At 46.6% G+C, this 20,418-nt stretch overlaps 2 protein-coding genes across 7 annotated transcripts in view; one reads left to right on the top strand and one right to left on the bottom strand.

Moving 5' to 3' along the window:
• The first annotated feature begins 1,649 nt into the window (after positions 1-1,649).
• Positions 1,650-18,444, top strand: LOC128597227 (zinc finger protein 154). 6 transcript variants are annotated; one of them, XM_053607434.1, is made up of 6 exons: positions 1,650-1,844; positions 7,716-7,842; positions 10,334-11,004; positions 12,307-12,432; positions 12,946-13,305; positions 18,317-18,444. In XM_053607434.1, the coding sequence occupies exons 1-4, from the start codon at positions 1,812-1,814 to the stop codon at positions 12,346-12,348; spliced, it is 873 nt and encodes a 290-aa protein (XP_053463409.1). In that variant the 5' UTR covers positions 1,650-1,811; the 3' UTR covers positions 12,349-12,432; positions 12,946-13,305; positions 18,317-18,444. The 6 variants fall into 6 exon arrangements, with proteins under 6 accessions (XP_053463409.1, XP_053463407.1, XP_053463408.1 ...); XM_053607432.1 differs by adding an exon at positions 11,605-11,749 and having other exon boundaries at positions 10,334-11,347; positions 12,307-13,305; XM_053607433.1 differs by adding an exon at positions 11,605-11,749 and having other exon boundaries at positions 10,334-11,347; positions 12,303-13,305.
• The window catches only part of LOC128597220 (zinc finger protein 551-like), a 20,532-nt gene continuing 17,146 nt past the window's right edge, over positions 17,033-20,418 (bottom strand). The window contains exon 4 of the transcript XR_008383230.1: positions 17,033-17,089. The gene's annotated coding sequence lies outside the window, so the exon portion shown is untranslated. The remainder of the gene's footprint in view (positions 17,090-20,418) is intronic.

The raw sequence follows: 20,418 nt of genomic DNA, 5'->3' as shown, positions 1-20,418 counted from the left end.
AGGCTCAGCCCAAGAGTTTATGGTTGCATTGAGCTATGATACCACAACACTCTACCCATGGCAATAACGAGACTTTGTCTCAAAAAAACAAAAAACAAAAAATAAAAACAAAAGAAAGTCATTTTTTTTTTTTCAAGACAAAGTTACACTATGTTGCCCTCCGTAGAATTCTGTGGCATCACAGATCACAGCAACCTCAAACTCTTGGGATCAAGCAATTCTCTTGCCTCAGCCTCCCAAGTAGCTGGGACTTCAGGCATCTGCCACAATGCCTGGCTATTTTTTGTTGCAGTTGTCATTGTTGTTTGGCAGGCCTGGCCTGGATTCAAACTCACCAGCTCCAGTGTATGTGGCTGGTACTCTAGCTGCTTAGCTATAGGCACCAAGCCTAAGTTTATTATTTGGAAGTGCCAAAATAGTCTGTGTGGAAAAAGTTAGACAAAAACAAACTATTGTTATCTTTTTCTTTTTATTTATTTGAGACAGAGTCTCAAGCTGTCACCTTGGGTGGAGTGCCATGGCATAACAGCTCACAGCAACCTCAGACTCTTAGGCTTAAGCCATTCTATTGCCTCAGGCTCCCAAGTAGCTGGGACTACAGGCGCCTGCCACAACGCCTGGCTTTTCTGTTGTTGTCGCAGTTGTCATTGTTGTTTTTTCAGCTGGCCATGGCCAGGTTCGAACTCCCCAACCAGAGTATGTGGTGGGCGCCCTACTTATTGAGCTATGGGCGCCACCAACCTGTACTTTTCACCAACAACTTATAGCTCTTGCATCATGACAATGACAGCACTGTCTGTGAGGGCGTTTTTACCCAGTAAACAAATAACTGTATTGGTTCACCCTCCCTACTCACCTAATGCGGCCCCCAGTTATTTTTTCTTTAATCAAAGACAAAGGAAATGTTAAAAGGAAGACAGCTTGATGACATTCAGGACATCAGGGGTAATAGGATGACAGCTCGGATGGCCATTCCAGAAAAAGAGCTCCAAGATTGTTTTGAAGCATGCACCTGGCAGTGCATACCTTCTCTCTTGGAGTACTTTGAAGGTGACCATGGTGAAAATTCAGCAATGAGGTATGTAGCACTTTTTCTAGGATGTGTTCACAAACTTGATTGTCAGACCTCCCTCCCGGCCTTTTTTTAAAAGACAGAGTTTCACTTTATCACCCTCCGTAGAGTGCGTGGCGTCACAGCTCACAGCAACCTCCAACTCCTGAGCTTATGTGATTCTCTTGCCTCAGCATCCCAAGTAGCTGGGACTATAGGCGCCCGCCTCAACATCCGGCTATTTTTTTGTTGCAGTTTGGCCCGAGCCGGGTTCGAAACCGCCACCCTATAATCCATTTTAAAAAAGGAAAAGTCGTTCATCTGACTTGGAACCTGGAAAAGTCATCTCCTAGAGCTCCCTGCCTTGGCGTTCAGCTTTTACTCCGTAAGGTTGGCAGAGAAAACCCTGAACCACAACCTCTGGGTCTAATGGGAACCACAACCTCTGGGTCTAATGGGAACCACACTACCCAGAATGCTCTGCGTTGAACGGCAGTGGGTCTCAGCCAATAAGGCCTCAGAAAATAGCTGTCTCCACGTGTCATACAACGAGGGGGCGGGACCTCTTCAGGCTTCTGCATGGCGGCCATTTTGGTTTCCTGAGGTGTGGTGTCAAGTGAAGCAGTTGAGAACTCGCGATAGGAGTAGTTGTCTCAGCTGCACATAAGCGTCTGAGGCTCGGCAACGCCTCCCCGAGTGGCCGGCATTAGGCCTGGGATAGGGACCGCCGCTCCTGGCCCTGCTCTGCCGACAGGGTCCGATGGCTGTGGCCACTCCGAGGGAGGCGGCTCAGGTAAGTGCCTCATCCTTCGGTCCTCGCCTGTCCTCATCCACCCGAGTCCTAGAGTCCCGTGTGAGGGCCCTTGCTCACGTCCCGTAGCCCAGGCCTCGGTGTCCGGGACGGTGAGGCGCTGGTGAGTGGGGTCCCCATTTCTGACATCCAGTGTGATAGGAGGTTGGCAGAGTGAGACCGGCTGAGCGACCTGCAAGTGCAGAGGCTTGGAGGTGCGACTAAGGCGGGGTGATTTGGGGAACCTGTGATCTGTTATCTGCAGGGAACAAACGAATACGAGATCGAGTTACTCCTTTCCTTGACTAACGGGCGCAGTGTTGTGTCTTCATTGTGAAGAGAAGCCGTGGAGAGTTTTTGTTTTTTGTAGAGACAGAGTCTCACTTTATCACCCTGGTAGAGTGCCGTGGCCTCACACAGCTCACAGCAACCTCCAACTCCTGGGCTTAAGCGATTCTCCTGCCTCAGCCTCCCGAGCAGCTGGGACTACAGGCGCCCGCCACAACGCCCGGCTATTTTTTGGTTGCAGTTCGGCCGGGGCCGGGTTTGAACCCGCCACCCTCGGTATATGGGGCCGGCGCCTTACCGACTGAGCCACAGGCGCCGCCCGCCGTGGAGAGTTTTTAACAAAGGAGGGACACTGTCCATGCTAGTTTTTTTTTTTTTTTGTAGAGACAGAGTCTCACTGTACCGCCCTCGGGTAGAGTGCCGTGGCGTCACACGGCTCACAGCAACCTCTAACTCTTGGGCTTACGGGATTCTCTTGCCTCAGCCTACCAAGCAGCTGGGACTACAGGCGCCCGCCACAACGCCCGGCTAAGTCCATGCTAGTTTTAAAACTTTCTTTCCCAAAGACGGTGCAAAGGAAGAGCAGAGTGGGAGGGGTGATGAGGACCTTGAGGCACTGGAAGGTTGCCTCTTTTTTCAGAGTCCTACATTTGACAAGGGGCAGTAAACACTGAGGCAGGGAGGTAAGACAGCCATTCTTAGGTCACCTGTTTCAGAGCCAGGCAGTTGTACACAGAGGCCTCGGTCTTACACTGGACACATTTCTCTGAGGTTCACCTCTTTCTACAGCTACCTTGGCTGTAGAAGGGCTTATGGAACCCACATAGGGAAGTGGAGGATGTTCTAGTCCCTCAGGGGCCCCGTCCTCCATCCAATTCTCTGGATTATTATTTCCTAGTACTCTTTAAGTCCTGTTCCCCCAATCTTTGGGTCTAGCGCTTTGGAGAAACTCTCAAGCCCAGGGTCCTAACTCCATGTCAGGGGTTTTATGGAGGTGTTCCCATTACCAGCAGTGAGGATAAAGAGATGTCGAGGTTTTCCCTGGTACTAGTATCAGGATGTGTAAATGTTTAGAGATAAAACTGAGTTGGGAATGTTTAGGAAACCATGGGCCTTTTTTCTTTCAGGGGAGAACAAAGCAGGGGGAAGGAGTCAGGGCTGCCAGAGAAGTTGGGTCCTGAAAGTAATGGGAAGTTTGGGTCAGAATAGGATCTATCTGCATCATGGAGAACAACTGTGGAGTTGGGGGTGAAGGAAGGAAGTTTAGGATGGAGGCTACTGCTGTAGTCCTGGTGAGGGTCAGTGGGCCAGACTCATGGCTTAGGACTGTGGTCCCCAGCCTTTTTGCACCAGGGACTGGTTTTGTGGAAGGCAATTTTTCCATGGCGGGGCGTGGGGCTATGCATTAGATTCTTGTAAGAAGAGTGCAACCTAGATTCCTTGCTTACACAGTTTATAGTAGGGTTTTCATTTCTGTGAGAATCTAATACCACTGTTGATGTGACAGGAGGTGGAGCTGAGGTGGTGATGAGTGATGGGGGTGGCCCAGGGGTTGGAGACTTAAGAGAGTGTGGTTGCATTCTGATCTGGATTCAGGTTTTTACAAGGGCAACTAAATTTTCTAATGTGCATGGTGAAGGAGTAGAAAGGAGTTGGGGATGACCCCATACCAGGGGTCCTCAAACTTTTTAAACAGGGGGCCAGTTCACTGTCCCTCAGACCATTGGAGGGCCAGACTATAGTTTAAAAAAAAAAAGCTATGAACAAATTCCTATGCACACTGCACATATCTTATTTTGAAGTCAAAAACCAAAACAGGAACAAATACAGTCACACCGCCTCATGTGGCCCGTGGGCCGTAGTTTGAGGACCCCTGGTAGCAGTTGTAAGACTATATGCTCCAACAACCGAGATAGAAAAGTTGATACAAGAAGTAATTCATTGGGGACATCAGAAGCTTTGATTTGGTCATGTTACCAAGATAGAAAAGTTGATACAAGGAGTAATTCATTGGGGACATCAGAAGCTTTGATTTCGTCATGTTAAAAGTTGGTTTGGGGTGGCGCCTGTGGCTCAGTGAGTAGGGTGCCGGCCCCATGTACCGAGGGTGGCGGGTTCAAACCCGGCCCCGGCTGAACTGCAACCAAAAAATAGCTGGGCATTGTGGCGGGCGCCTGTGGTCCCAGCTGCTCGGGAGGCTGAGGCAGGAGAATTGGGGAAGCCCAGGAGCTAGAGGTTGCTGTGAGTCCTGTGACATCATGGCACTCTACCGAAGGTGGTAAAGTGAGACTCTGTCTCTACAAAAAAAAAAAAAAAAAAAAGTTGGTTTGAGCCAGGTGCAGTGGCTCACATCTGTAATCCCAGCACTTCGGGAGGCCAAAGCAGGAGGATTGCTTGACGCCGTGAATTACATAGTGAAACCCCTTCTCTACCAAAAATAAATCAATAAATCAACCTACTTGGGAGGCTGATGCAGGGGGATTGCTTGGGCCCAGGAGTTCAGGGTTGCAATGATTGCACCACTGCACTCCAACTTTGGTAAAAGCAGGACACTTTCTCTAAACATTAGATAGATAGCTTAATATGTTTCAGAGACGTTATGTGTTAAGTGAGCAACAGAACAGATAGGTCTGGAAATCTGGGGAGTGGTTCAGGAGGAAGACTTTTTTTTTTTTGAGACAGAGTCTCACTCTTTCACCTTGGGTAGAGTGCATGAGTGCATTGGCGTCACAGCTCACAGCATCCTCAAACTCTTGGGCTCAAGTGATCCTCTTGCCTCAGCCTCGTGAGTAGCTGGGACTGCAAAATGCCACCAGGCCCCTTCTACAACATCCAGCTATATTTTTAGAGGGAGAGTGTTACTCTTGCTCAGGCTGGTCTTGAACTCTTGAACTCAAGCTGTCCACCCTCCTCAGCCTCCCAGAGTCCTAGGATTACAGCCGTGAACCACCACATCTGGCCTCAGGATAGAGACATTTTAAATATTGTTGTGTGGGGTGGTGCCTGTGCCTCAAAAGAATAGGGCCCCAGCCCCGTATGTTGGAGGTGGTGGGTTCAAACTTAGCCCCAGCCAAAAACTACAAAAAAAAAAGTGGATCAAGGTGAGTAAGCTGTGAATCACATTTAGCAGGGTTAGTCTTTAGGTTATGGTGGTACAGCTATTGGGGCCAGGAGATAGAGAGTGATTACTGGCTGAGGATTAGACCTCTTGGTTGGTTACCTGGGTGATGGTATTGGGTTTTACAAACACAACTAAGAGGTTAAAGGCCATGGATTATTGGACAGGATAGTTTGATAGGTGGCATAAGCTCTCAAGGGAGAAGTAGATGTGAGATGGATACAGAGGCTGAGGTTGAGGCAGAATGGTGCTCAGGCAAGACCTGGTACTTATTCACCATTCTATGGAATCATGAGGACTTTGTGATGAATTTGATGGCTTGAATGTTTCATTCAGCCTGAAGGATGCCAAAGGCAAAGAGAGTCACTAGGCCTACAGTGGCTGACCAGTGGAGCTGGGCTTTTAGTGGGGTTAGGTGGACAGAGGAAGATTGTGACCGCTGATGGGTCAGCAAATGTAGCACAAAAGTAGAATAGAGCCATGGATTTCTGAGGTGCATGTATAATTTTGTGTGTCGTGGCTCGGCGCCGGTGGCTCAAGCGGCTAAGGCGCCAGCCACATACACCTGAGCTGGCGGGTTCGAATCCAGCACGGGGCCCGCCAGACAACAATGACGGCTGCAACCAAAATATAGCCAGGTGTTGTGGTGGGCGCCTGTAGTCCCAGCTACTTGGGAGGTTGAGGCAAGAGAATCGCTTAAGCCCAGGAGTTGAAGGTTGCTGTGAGCCATGATGTCACGGCACTCTACCCAGGGTGACAGCTTGAGGCTCTGTCTCAAAAAAAAAAAAAGAAAAAAAAAATTTGTATGTCTTATGTCTGAGCCAAAGAATAGATCCAGGCAGGGAGCATTCATAGGATTTGGGACTGTGACCCCTAAGGAAGCCATGGGAGGTCTAGGGTGGTATTAAACTCTCTTTGAATTTGTCAGGCACACTCTAGATGCTAATGCTAAGTTATGGTATAAGGTCTGAAATTAAGACCCAATATTATGTATTGTCTCAACATTTGGTGAAATCAGGATGACATCAAATGGTCTGAGTGCAAGTTTCCCTTATCACTCTTCTCCCAAATATTCCTTTTTAATCAAAGGGACCAGGCATAATTTCTGGTTATCACTATCCAAATTTTAGCTCCCTGCCAGCCCATAGAGTTATCTGGACAAAATCAATTGGGGGATCTAGGAGGAACCTGACCCTTTTTGTCTTACAAAGTTTACCTTTCATAGCCTTGGCTGTTCACTTTTTTCTAGACTGTATCTCCATATGGCTCTGTGTTATATGTATTATTCTCCTCTACCAGGCTCTCTGTGTATATGATTAATAAACTGCTATCTAGGGCGGTGCCTGTGGCTCAGTGAGCAGGGCGCCAGCCCCATATGCCGAGGGTGGTGGGTTCAAGCCTGGCCTCGGCTAAACTGCAACAAAAAAATAGCCGGGCGTTGCGGCAGGCGCCTGTAGTCCCAGCTACTCGGGAGGCTGAGGCAGGAGAATCGCCTAGGCCCATGAGTTGGAGGTTGCTGTGAGCTGCGTGATGCCACAGCACTCTACCCGAGGGCCATAAAGTGAAACTCTGTCTCTACAAAAAAAAAGAAAAAAAAAAAAAAACTGCTATCTATTTTATCTTTCTAGTGTCAGGTATTTTGCATTTGAGTTTGATATTCCCACTCATAACCCTAAGGTGGGAATCCCACCCTCATCAATGGGATGAAGAGGAAGTGATTAAGACAAAGTTATATGTTCGGAGGCCAGGGAGATACTTACGGGATAAGGCAATGAAGTGGTGGTGGCCAGGGGTTTGGGGCTGTGGTATCTGAAGATAGGAGGAATGTGTACTTTTTTTTTTTTTTTTAGACAGTCTCAAGCTGTCGCCCTGGGTAGAGTGTCATGGCATCACAGTTCACAGCAACCTGAAACTCTTGGGCATAAGCAATTCTCTTGCCTCAGACTCCCAAGTACTGCTGGAACTACAGGCACCCACCACAATGCCTGGCTATTTTTTGGTTTTAGTTGTTATTGTTTGGCAGGCCTGGGCTGGATATGAACCCGCCAGCTCCGGTGTATGTGGGCAGCGCCCTACCCAGTGAGCTACAAGCGCTGCCAGTAATGTATATTCTAAAGAATGATGTGTACTTGGAAAAGCAGTACTCCTGTTGGCCCCAGGGCTCTGGCATTGAAACTTACTTGGCCTTGGGCATTTTAGGAGGATTGCCTGATGGGAGTGGGTGAATCATTCTCTGCCAGGCCCCCAGCTATGATATCTATTCGTCCACATCCTGTTATTGCTTGAGTATATCTTCATGATTAATGAGCCCTTGAGGGGATAGTGCTACAGTAGCACTGGGGATGATTTCTCCTTTCAGTTGAGGAGTTTGGAAAGAGGATGGGCATAGTGTAAATGTGTTGGGGAAAAGGAATGTGGGTCCTCAGCAGAGGGGCTGTTTGTGGTTTCATCTGTCTCCATCCTGGCAGGGCACTGTGACCTTTCAAGATGTGGCTGTGTACTTCTCCTGGGAGGAATGGAGTCTCCTTGATGAGGCTCAGAGATGCCTGTACCGTGATGTGATGCTGGAGAATTTGGCTCTTATAACCTCCCTGGGTAAGGTTCTCACGCTCATCTGGGTGCAGTATGTGGCTTTCCCCTCCCCAGAGGTAGGTCTGTCCTCATGACAGAATCTGCTTCCTGCTCAGTTCCCTGGGTAGGGTCTATACTTGGTAGGGCTATGGTGAACACACACCCTGGTTCTCCTTGAGCAGCCCCACCTGTTTGTTAGCAGCCTCGCAGGGAAGGATTCAAGGTCAGGAGTCTTGCAATCACCCGAATGCATCCCACTTTGCTTGTTCTCTCCATGACTGGGTGACTTCATCGAGATCCCAAACTCCTATGCTCCCCTAGGTTCCATTTCTTCCCTATAGCTTGCATTCCTTATGCTTGCCTGTGCCAGGGATCACTGTCACTGACATAGTCACTACTTATAGGGACCACAGACTCTTATAAGACATTCCTCTGAAGTTTCTTTGTAATATTTGCATATATATTTTTTTTCCTGCGTGCTTAGTTTTTTTTTTTGTAGGATAGTGCTAGCTGCTCTTCTGTCCTTTCTTCCTTTAGTTCTTATACTACATTACTACTCTGGTGCCATGTATTTATTTATCTTGAGAGAGAGGTAGTGGAGAACCCTCAGTTATTCACAGCAAAGCTATGAATCTAGGCATAGCAAGATGAACTCAGATGGAACCTGGCTCTGAAGACTGGCACTTGGGTAAAGGCACAATGTGAGGGCTGGGTTTTAAAACCTAGTCTGTTTCTTTGCAATTTTTGGCTGGGGCTGGGTTTGAACCCGCCACCTCCGGTATATGGGGCTGGCGCCCTACCCCTTTGAGCCACAGGTGCCGCCCCAGAACCTAGTCTGTTTTATGAGCATTTTAGTTGTAATGCCCTTTGGCTGCAGCTCATTCCTGGTTTTCTATCACAGCTTTTGACACTCTGCTGACTTTTCACCTCTACTACTTTATTTATTTTTGAGTCAGAGTTTCATTATGTTGCCCTGGGTAGAGTGCCATGGCAGCACAGCTCACAGCAACCTCAAACTCATGGGCTTAAGCAGTTCTCTTGCCTCAGCCTCCCAAGTAGCTGGGACTACAGGCGTCCGCCACAACACCCTGCTTTTTTTGCTGTTGTTGCATTTGTCATTGTTGTTTAGCAGGCCTGGGCCAGGCTTGAACCTGACAGCTTTGGTGTTTGTGGCCAGCACTCTACTCACTCAGGTACAGGTGCTGAGCAAATAGTTTTTTTCTTAGAGACCGAGTCTCACTTTGTCACCCTCAGTAGAGTGCTGTGGCGTCACAGCTCACGGCAACCTCCAGGTCTTGGGCTTAGGCAATTCTCTTGCCTCTGCGTTCTGACTAGCTAGGACTACAGGCACCCACCACAACGCTCAGCTATTTTTTTTTTTTTTTTATTGCAGTTTGGCTGGGGCTGGGTTCGAACCTGCCATCCTCAATATATGGGGCCAGTGCCCTACTCACCGAGCCACAGGTGCCGCCCCCAAGCCAGTACTTGTTACTTTTAGTCTTACATCCAGCCTAGAGCTAATCTTCACCATCTGTGGACTTCACGTCGTTTCTGTTTTTTTCACTGCTTCATCTATAGGGTCCTCCAACATTGGCCTCTACTACATACTATGTCATGAGATATGTATGTATTCTTCTTTTTTTTTTTTTTTGTAGAGACAGAGTCTCACTTTATCGCCCTCGGTAGAGTGCCGTGGCCTCACACAGCTCACAGTAACCTCCTACTCCTGGGCTTAGGCGTTCTCTTGCCTCAACCTCCCGAGTAGCTGGGACTACAGGCGCCCACCACAACGCCTGGCTTTTTTGTTGTTGTTGTTGCAGTTTGGCCAGAGCCCTGTTTGAACCTGCCACCCTTGGTATATGGGCCCAGCGCCCTACTCACTGAGCCACAGGTGCTGCCCTAAATATGTATTTATTCTTAAGTAGTTTTTGAAGGCCAACTCCTCTTTTGCAGTCGTATTTTCTTGGGTCTGTGTACACTGTTCTAACCAGCACTGATGTCACCAGCAGATAAAGTTCTGCTGAAGTTGTTTGTTCTAGAGCCTACTTCTCCTCTCTGTCACAGAGCTCATGGTGTGGCTTTACCTCATGAGCTTTCCCCAAATCTGTGATTTTTATGGCCTTAGTATTGCTAACAAGCTTCAACCTCAGCCTACCTCCCTTGTAATGTAGACAATCCCATGGACTTTTCACGAATTTTTCATACATGTAGACACAAACTTATCTAGGGTCTCCCCCCCCAATCAAAGTCAGTGTGTACTTCACCAGCATTTCTTGCTTTTAAATTGTTAGCATGGAGTGGTGAGGAGGAGGTACCTTCTGAACAGAACATTTCTTTAGGAGTGTTCCAACTCAGGACACTTTTAAGACAGGTCTGTTTCCCCAGTAGGCCCACCCCTGGAGATGTGTGACTTGGTCTTGAGAGACATTTTGCACTTGGCTGAGCCCCAGAGAAAACATTGAGGGCAAAAACTGCTGGTAGGGGGCATGTGGGAAACATTTGTATCTCATTGCAGATGTTTGTCAGCATCAGAAGCAGCACTTTGGAGAGAAATACTTCAGAAGCACTGTGGGCAGAACATTGTTTGTGAAGAGCTACAAATTTCATGTGTCAGGGGAGACCTTTACCTGCAGAGAAGTTGGGAAGGACTTCCTGGCCAAGTTGGGATTTGTTCATCAACAGGCCACTCACACTGGGGAGCAGTCAAATAGCATAAGCAATTATGGGGCTGTCAGTCACAGTGAAAGAACTCATTACAACTGTGAAGAATACACAAAACCAACCGGCCAAAAACACACACTTGTTCAGCAGCAGAGAGCCCTCACTACAGAAAGATGTTACATGTGCAGTGAATGTGGGAAATCCTTTAGCAAAAGCTACAGCCTCAATGACCATTGGAGAGTTCACAGTGGAGAAAAGCCTTATGAATGTCGGGAATGCGGGAAATCCTTTAGGCAAAGCTCTAGCCTTATTCAGCACCGGAGAGTTCACACTGGAGTACGACCTCATGAATGTGATGAATGTGGAAAATTATTTAGCAACAAGTCCAACCTCATTAAACATTGGAGAGTTCACACTGGAGAAAGGCCATATGAGTGCAGTGAATGTGGGAAGTCCTTTAGTGACACCTCTGCACTGCGTCAACACCAGAGTGTTCACACTGGAGAGAGGCCTTACGAGTGCAATGTATGTGGGAAATTTTTTACATATCATTCCAGTCTTATAAAGCACCAGAAAGTTCATAGTGGATCAAGGCCTTATGAGTGTAGTGAATGTGGGAAGTCATTTAGCCAAAACTCTAGCCTCATTGAACACCGTAGAGTTCATACTGGAGAAAGACCTTATAAATGCAGTGAATGTGGGAAATCCTTTAGCCAAAGCTCTGCGCTCCTTCAACATCGAAGAGTTCACACCGGAGAAAAACCCTATGAGTGTGGTGAATGTGGGAAATTTTTTACCTACAGCTCCAGTCTCCAGAAACACCAGAGAGTTCACACTGGTTCAAGGCCTTATGAATGCAGTGAATGTGGTAAATCCTTTACTCAGAACTCCAGCCTCATTAAGCATAGGGGAGTACACACTGGGGAAAGACCTTATGAGTGCACTGAATGTGGGAAATCTTTTAGCCATAACTCTAGCTTTATTAAACATCAAAAAATTCATAGTCTATAAAGGCCTTGTGAGTGGCAAAATTATGTGGAAAATTTGTTTCTTTAAGATTACCTTAGAGAAAATCTTATGGGGTGAATGTGAGAAAGCATTCAGCCAAAGGAATTACCTTATTAGGTACCACAAAGATCACATGGGAAGAACACCTCTGATATGCATGGACGTTCTATTTCTTTGTTCATTATAACAACTGTGAAGGAAATCACTTATATGAGGGTGCCATCTGCCTGAATTGAACTTCAAACATCCACGTAAATTCCAGGTATGTGGGAGTTGCACTGTAATTGTTACCCAGTAACAATTCCAAAACCCACCTAATTCCAAGGATGATATTTGGGTAGATGTCACTGTGATCTTCATTGTAAATTGAAGGAACTGAGTTTCAGAAAGGCCAGATAAGCACGTCACTTAGTTAAGAGAGTGTGACTCCCAGGCTTTGTGAATGACTATAATAAGCACAGAATGAAGGTTGCCAGCACACACTGACAATTACAGTGTTCTTGCCAGATTGATGTCATTCCTGGTTCTGTAGTGGGAGCCATTTTTCCTCTGCCAGTTGGCAAGTGCTTACTGTATGCACTTGAATTCACCCAGGCCAGTGTATGCATATAAGTGAACCTTGGTGTTCTTCCACTCATGGGAAGAATTTTTGTTTTTTTTTTCAATTTTGGCTGGGGCCAGGTTTGAACCCACCACCCCCAGTATATGGGGCCGGCACCCTACTCCTTGAGCCACAGGCACCGCCCTCATGGGAAGAATTTGAAGGTAACTTGAACATTTATTCCCTTTCTCATTTTTTTTTTCTCTGTGATGAGTTAGGGCATGGCACTGATCCAGTTTGGCCCAGAAGACTGTTGGTGACTTTGTTAGTCTCGGACGACTATTTTGATGGAATTTTCCAGCCTCCAGATCAACTGTGGGAACCACCTGCCCGTCATTGCCCTGGTTTGTACGATAATAAAGGCCTTATTGTTTAAGCCACCATAAATAGCCACATTGGGGGTTCTTTTTACTATACAGTGTGGTTTCAAAACAATTGGCTTCTGCTAACATGAAGGGTTAAACAGTTTTGTTGGGATCCCAACTTTGTATCACGGAGGGCAGTGTGATGGCAGATTATACCTCTTTCCAATTTGGGCCTAGTTTGCATTGACATCCAAGACTTGCAAGGTAAACCTGCAGGATGCCATGGCATACTATGGATTCATAGAGAAGGGGTAGTTGTGACAACCTGGTGCTTCTGAGAGCAATACAAAATTACTCTGTTCACAAGGAATCTTTACTCAGCATTTGCAAGGGAAATCTGTTTCTCAGGTCCTACATATCATCTATATGCCTTGATATCCTGAGTTTCATCTGGGATGCTTATAAAATTATAGTGGGAATTATAACAGAAATACTGGTTTGATAGGAGTGGAAGTGGCTGCAGTAAACTGATTCTGTGTGCCTGTCTTACAGGGGTGTCCATGATGTTCCAGTCCTTGTGGCTATGAAGGAGGGGCAGGTGCAGAAATTCTCAGAACCTTCAGAACTGTGTATCTTGTGTAGCTCAAGTCATTGTCAGAGAAAATAATCCAAAGGTTTTATGAATTCCTGTAACCTCTGGGCTTTTCACCTCAAAGGCATTGCTGTGCGGGCAGAAAAACGACATAGAGAAGGCAGATCTTAATCCATCAATACGGCCTTTGTGATTCTGTCACCACTCCTTTTGAATCAGGAAGAAACAGCCTTCACTGTTCTCCTATATTTGCTACCACTGAGGCAAGGTGTCCATACCAAGGCATGAAGAGGGACTGTCGAACTTATTTTCCAAAAACAGTAGGAAATTCAGATTTATTTCAAAACATATTTAGAAATCTTTGAGAAAGTGTAAATGGTTTATATTTAAACTTTATAATATGATAAGGTTTGACATTTATATAAACTCATCTTCACAGTCATGAACCTATCCATTATCTTTGTAGTTAACCTCATACCCTTTAATAATTCTCCCCCTCTAAGCAAACATTGATTTACTCTCCATTATAATATATTAGTTTTTATTTTCTAGAATTCTACGTGATTGAAATCTTGAGTTTTTTCCCTTGGATATATTCATGTAGTGCATTTATTTTGAGATTCATCAGTGGTCCTTATGTGAGTAGTTCGTTCGTTCTTTTTCTTTTTTTTTAAGAGACAGAGTCTTACTTTGTCACCCTTGGTAGAATGCTGTGGCATCACAGCTCACAGCAACCTTCAACTCTTGGACTTAGGTGATTCTCTTGCCTCAGCCTCCCAAGTAGATGGGACAACAGGCACCCACCACAACGCCTGGCTAATTTTTTGTTGCAGTTTGAACGGGGACAGGTTTGATCCCGCCACCTCCGGTATATGGGCCTGGTGCCCTATTCCTTTGAGCCACAGATGCTGCCCAGTAGTTTCTTTTTATATTGATTAGAAGTATAGTGTTCTGTGGACCACTATTTGTTTATTCATTCATCTGTTTTTTGTTGTTTTTTTTTTTTTTGAGACAATCACTATGTTGCCCTTGTAGAGTGTTGTGGCATCATAGCTCACAGCAACCTCCAACTCTTTGGCTTAAGCGATTCTCTTGCCTCAGGCTCCAAAGTAGCTGGGACTACAGGTGCCCGGCTATTTTTTGGTTGCAGTTGCCATGGTTTTAGCAGGTCTGGGCTGGGCTTGAACCTGTCAGCCTCGGTGTATGTGGCCTTCACCCTACTCACTGAGCACAGACTCATTCATCTGTTTATGGATATTTTGAGTTGTTTACTGGTATAAAGTTATTTCAAGTAAAACTGCTACAATTGTTCACATGGATATGTTTCATTTCTCTTGCGTTAATACCTCAGGGTGCAATGTCTGAATCACAGATTAGATGACTGAATAACTTTTTAAAAAATGTCACGCTTTAGGGCGGTGCCTGTGGCTCAAGGAGTAGGGCGCTGGTCCCATATGCCGGAGGTGGTGGGTTCAAACACAGCCCTGGCCAAAAACCACAAAAAAAAAAAAGTCACACTTTGACTAAAATGGTTGTTCCTTTGGATTCTTACGAACCCTGTATTATAGTTCCAATTCTTCCTATCTTTGCTTAAGTATGTGAACATTAGGGTTTTTTTGTTTTGTTTTTGTTTTTTTAGACAGAGTCTGTTGTTACCCAGGCTAGATTAGTAAAGATGGAGATCTTGCCCTTGGTTGGGCTGGTCTTGTACTCCTGTGTTCAAGCAGTCCTCTTGCCTCAGCCTCCCAGAGTGCTAGGATTACAGGTGTGAACCACTGAGCCTAGCCAAATGGATATGGTTAGTTTTGAAATTTTGACTTCTTTAACAGATGTGTAGCCATATCTCACTGGTGTATTTCCCTGATGAAGAGCATCTTCATTTTTTTTTTTTGTCACCTGTATATCTTCCATGGTAAAATCTGTTCATATCTTTTACATATGGTAACAAATGAATTTTGACTATTTCTTTTTTCATTAACAAGTAAGTAGATAATGAAACAACAAAGATTTATGTTGGAATTTCATTCTTTAGTGATGTGACTTATTTTTCTGTAAGGAACAATTGTTTTTAAATACCACAGTGGTTCAGTGGTTTCTTTTCTTTTTCTTTTTTGGTGCTATATCCAATATGTTGACCACATAGACCATATATTTTTAAGTTTAATCTGTATTATATTATCATCCTCCATCATTTTCAAATTCTAGATAAGCCAACAATACAATAACTCAAGTTGTGGTTTGTATTTTTTTCCATGTCCCAATGGTATATAAATGTTCTCACCATGAATGTCAAACTGCCAACATGATGTCACTGAACATGAAATGGGGAAGAGTCTACAGTAGCATACCAATATATTGTTTCCACCATACTGATACAGTAGCCACAAATAACCTTAAGAATATAGAAAATAATAAAATATATATTGTTATTGGAAGAACATTTAAAACTGACAATTCTAGGGCGTGTCCTCTATAGATGTGCACATGGTGTTTCTTCACCAAACCTGTATTTGCTCCTTTTTATGTATTCATTTAAATTCTTTACCATCTTACACGTCCCTTTTCTCCTCTTCCACAAGCTTCACTTACGGAACATAGTGGGGTTTACTCTAGGTGCCATATAGCACCTTAAGAGTCCCCTTTACTCTGGGAGGCCGAGGCGGGTGGATTGCCTGAGCTCACAGGTTGGAGACCAGCCTGAGCCAGAGTGAGACCTTGTCTCCAAAAATAGCCTGGCGTGTGGTGCGGGCCTGTAGTCCCAGCTACTTGGGAGGCTGAGGCAAGAGAATTGCTTAAGCCCGAGAGTTTTTTTTTTTTTTTTTGAGACAGAGCCTCAAGCTGTCACCCTGGGTGGAGTGCCATGGCATCATAGCTCACAGCAACCTCCAACTCCTGGGCTCAAGTGATTCTCCTGCCTCTGCCTCCCAAGTAGTTGGGACTACAGGCGCCCACCACAACGCCTGGCTATTTTATTTTGGTTGCAGCCATCATTGTTGTTTGGCAGGCCCAGGCTGGATTCAAACCTGCCAGCTCAGGTGTATGTGGCTGGCGCCTCAGCCACTTGAGCCACAGGCGCCGAGCCAGGCCCAAGAGTTTGAGGGTGCTGTGAGCTGTGACGCCATAGCACTAAACTGAGGGCAACATAGTGAGACTGTGTCTCAAAAAAAAAAAAACAAAAGTCCCCTTAAGTCATCATACTGTACTGCAATTTTGTTTCTCAGTATGTCTCCCCTTTTAATCCTTTTTTTTTTTTTTTTTTTTTTTAATTTGGCCGGGGCTGGGTTTGAACCCACCACCTCCGGCATATGGGACCGGCGCCCTACCCGCTGAGCCACAGGCGCCGCCCAATGTCTCCCCTTTTAAAAACTCTAATCTCCCAAGCACTCTAGACCAGGTGACAGATTGAGACTTTGTCTTAAAATGAAAATAATAATGAATGCCACTCTATAAGATACTGATATACTAAGGTTATGAAAGTTAGTTGTTTGTACTGTGCTGCTAAGGTAAGCACATGCTGGCAAGTTCACGCACTTAATTTCAGACCTCATTTTTGTCTTATGGGTATGTAAAGAAACTCATCTAATGGATGCAGTACATGTGACAAGGTCCAAAAATACGGCTTGTGAAGAAAGAAGAAATGTGAATAAGAGCCTTAGTTGAGGCTCAGCGTCTGTAGCACAGTGGCTAGGACGCCAGCCACATACCCCAGAGCTGGTGGGTTTGAATCCAGCCTGGGACTGCCAAACAATGACTACAACCAAAAAATAGCTGGGTGTTGTGGTGGGCGCCTCTAGTCCCATCTACTTGGGAGGCTGAGGCAAGAAAATCTCTTGAGCCCAAGAGTTTGAGGTTGCTGTGAGTTGTGATGCCACGGCACTACCCGGGGCGACAGATTGAGTCTCAAAAAAAGCCTAAGTTGAGGGTCTGCTGTGGGAAAGATAAGACTCTACTATTCAAGAGTTCAAAGGTATAGGGCGGCGCCTGTGGCTCAGTGAGTAGGGCGTCGGCCCCATATGCCGAGGGTGGCGGGTTCAAACCCAGCCCCGGCCAAACTGCAACAAAAAAATAGCCGGGCGTTGTGGCGGGCGCCTGTAGTCCCAGCTACTCGGGAGGCTGAGGCAAGAGAATCACGTAAGCCCAAGAGTTAGAGGTTGCTGTGAGCCGTGTGACGCCACGGCGCTCTACCAAGGGCGGTACAGTGAGACTCTGTCTCTACAAAAAAAAAAAAGAGTTCAAAGGTATATGTGGTATGTCTCTGTGTTTCAAATAACGAATTATCACAGTATAGCTCAGTAAGTATATTCTTTCTTCAAGTTCCTTTCTAGCTCAGGGTCTTTATATTTGTGTATGTACAAAGTTCCTTCTCATAAGGAAAGAGTTTGGAGTTGTAGTCCCCAAGACCCCATAGGTATGTGGCCTGTTGGAAGCCAGCTGAGGAGCTCCCCTCCTCTATCTGTAGAAAAATTGTCTTACCTGAAACTTCGAAACTGGAGCGCAGAGCACACCTCCGGGAGGTGGAGATGGGGAAGCAGCTTCATCTGTGTTTTTTATAGAGACAGAGTCTCACATTATCGCCCTTGGTAGAGTGCTGTGACATCACAGCTCACAGCAACTTCGAGGCGATTCCCTTGCCTCAGCCTCCCGAGTAGCTAGGACTACAGGTGCCCGCCACAACGCCCGGCTATGTTTTTTTGTTGCAGTTTGGCCAGGGCTGGGTTTGAACCCGCCACTCTCGGCATATGGGGCTGGCGCCCTACCCACTGAGCCACAGGCACCGCCCCAGCTTCATCTGTATTTGTGGTCCCCCCGTCCCTCACAGCACCGCCTAAACCCCGTCCCTAGGGCCTCCCCATCCCCGTCCCGGTCCATGGAAAAACTTGTCTTTGACACTGGACCCTGGTGTCAAAAAGCTTGGGGGATCACAGACCAAATATCACAAGCCAGGCCGCTTAGAAATTTGGACTTTTTTTTTGAGTCTCAAGCTGTTGCCCTGGGTACCGTGGGCAACCTCCAACTCTTGGGCTTAAGCGATTCTGTTGCCTCAGTCTCCCAAGTAGCTGGGATTACAGGCGCCCGCCACAATGCCTGGCTATTTTTGTTGTTATTGCAGTTGTTTTAGCTGGCCTGGGCCAGGTTCTAATCTGCCAGCCTCAGTGTACATGGCCGGTGCCCCACCCACTGAGCTACGGGCACCGCCTGAAATTTGGACTTATATTTATAAAGTGACTGAAAATTCACGTGTGGGAACAATGTGAACCGTGCTCATTTACACTGTAATCTAAACAGAAGTGAAGCTTCTGCTCTGACAACTTAAAACTTGTGTACACACAGGACAGATGGGGAAGGAAGTTGCTTCCCGAATTGCCAGCGCGATGCCGAAACATTTTTTCATCAAATTGCAAGCTCCTCTTTTACTCGCCGATGAAGCACTGTTTTTAATCAATCAACTGCTGTATTTCCTCCAGCCGAGCCAAAGCCTCTGGCGTGTCTTCCAGACTGCAAGCATTCCACTCTTCATCGCTATTTGCGCTAGAAAGGGGTTCAGAGCTCTCCCTGGCATATTGCCTCCAGCCTGGTGGTACTTGTTTAGTAGGAGTCTGGCCGGACTGTTTCTCACTCCCTTCAGGCGTCCTTGTCTGAAAGCCTCTTTCCAAGGCTGTTAGCCCACCAGTTTGTACCGGGAGCGGCACCCGGACCGGACTGCCCCGCCATCTCCACCTGCGGAGCCGCCAATACAAGCTCCGCCCCCACCCCAGGGGCGCGCATAGAACTCTGGGAGCCGTAGTTGGTTCTGGAAACTGTGGTCTTAGTGACTCGCCCTCAAAAAGACAGATTCGCGCAACCAAAGGATGGGCGGCTGCAGTGGTGACGTTTGTGAGGCCAACTCAACCTGCACTGAGGTAGATCAGTCTTGAGGGAAAGTTCTGGGTGCGTGGAAGTATCCAGTAGGCAATTAGATCCGCAGGTCTGACTCTCCCAGGCTACTGCGCGTCCGGCAGCACCAAAGCTTTCTCTCCGCAGGTTCCGTGTGGCTGACTTCTCGGCCTACCCCTCTGGAGTGGCCATTGGCATCCTCCGCTGACGAGCTGGCCTCGCGGTTCTCCCACTCACAGGGAAGTGAGGCGAGCAGCCGGACCTCGCGTGGCGGTGGGCTGTGCACCCAGTTTCCAAGCCACGTCGTGTCCTTGCGGCTCCGGGAGGGGCTGAAAAACCAGAGCCCAGCCAAGGCTAAGAAACCAGCTTCATCGTTATCTTCGCCCCTGCTGCCGAGAAATTTGATCTTCAGCCTCGGCGGAGAGCTCTTCCTGTAGGACTGAGAAGACAGCTCCTTCTCAGCCATTCGCCTTCTGGGCCTCAGCGAAGAGCTCCGCCTCTGTCCCAGTAGCACGTATTGCCAGGCTGATGTCGGAAGTGACCCTCAGCCAGCATCTGAGCTAGTTTTGTTCCATCCTCCCCCGCTTCAAATCTTAGCTGTTTTTCGTGTCTGGTAGGTGTGCTAATCCCAAAGTAAATAATTAATAAAATGGCAAAAAGTTCCTCTCTGTCAATAATTACTTTAAATGTAAATAGATTACATGCCCCAAATTAAAAAAAAAGGAAAGAATAACCAGCAGATAGCACTTTGGGAGGCCAAGGTAAGGCAGGAAGATCAACTGAGGCCTGGAGTTAAAGACCAACATAGTATGAACCCATTTCTAAAGAAAAAAAAAAAAAAACGTAAGAAGTTAACAGGGCATGGTGATGAGCTTGTAGTCCCACTACTCAGGAAGGTGAAACAAGGAGGATCACTTCAGCATAGGAGTATGAGACTGAGTGCACTTATGATTATGCTACTGCACTCTAGCCTCTCCCACCTGGGGAGTCACAATTGACCAACCATTCCTGAACTGGCTGAATTTGGACAACCCCCTGCTATAAAGCCTATCAACATCCTGTTCTCTGGCCCAAGCCAAACCACTGGTCACAATCATGCATTTCCAGGTTGTGCTCAGTTGTACACCTGTTAGTGTAAGTAGGAAAGTGAGACATAAGCAAGGAAAATACAGATGCTGAGTAAGAAAACATACTGTAACAAGTGTCACAAGAAACATTAACAGAAACATGTGACAACAGTTTTCCCTCAACACTCAGTGGGCTTTGGGGGTGAAAGACTCCCCCATCCCATGGCAGGAAGGAAACAACATCCCCATTGGTCAAGCAAGAAGGGTAAGGAACAATATCACAAAGGAGGAAAGGCCAGACAGGAGAAAAAGGGATGACATAAAAACCTTGGGGCAGGGCCACAATCTGCTCCAGTGATCCACTATGATGTATGTTCAATCTTGATCCTCAAAAATGCACTTTTGCTTCAATGAACTCTCTGCTTGCAAACATTCTTTGTCACTCACTTTCATTCTTCAATCATAAGAACCAAGATGTTCACATCAACAGCT

Source organism: Nycticebus coucang, chromosome 10 (assembly GCF_027406575.1).
Source record: "Nycticebus coucang isolate mNycCou1 chromosome 10, mNycCou1.pri, whole genome shotgun sequence".
In the NCBI taxonomy this organism is placed as follows: domain Eukaryota; kingdom Metazoa; phylum Chordata; class Mammalia; order Primates; family Lorisidae; genus Nycticebus; species Nycticebus coucang.
This window is presented reverse-complemented; position numbering and strand designations above follow the sequence as displayed.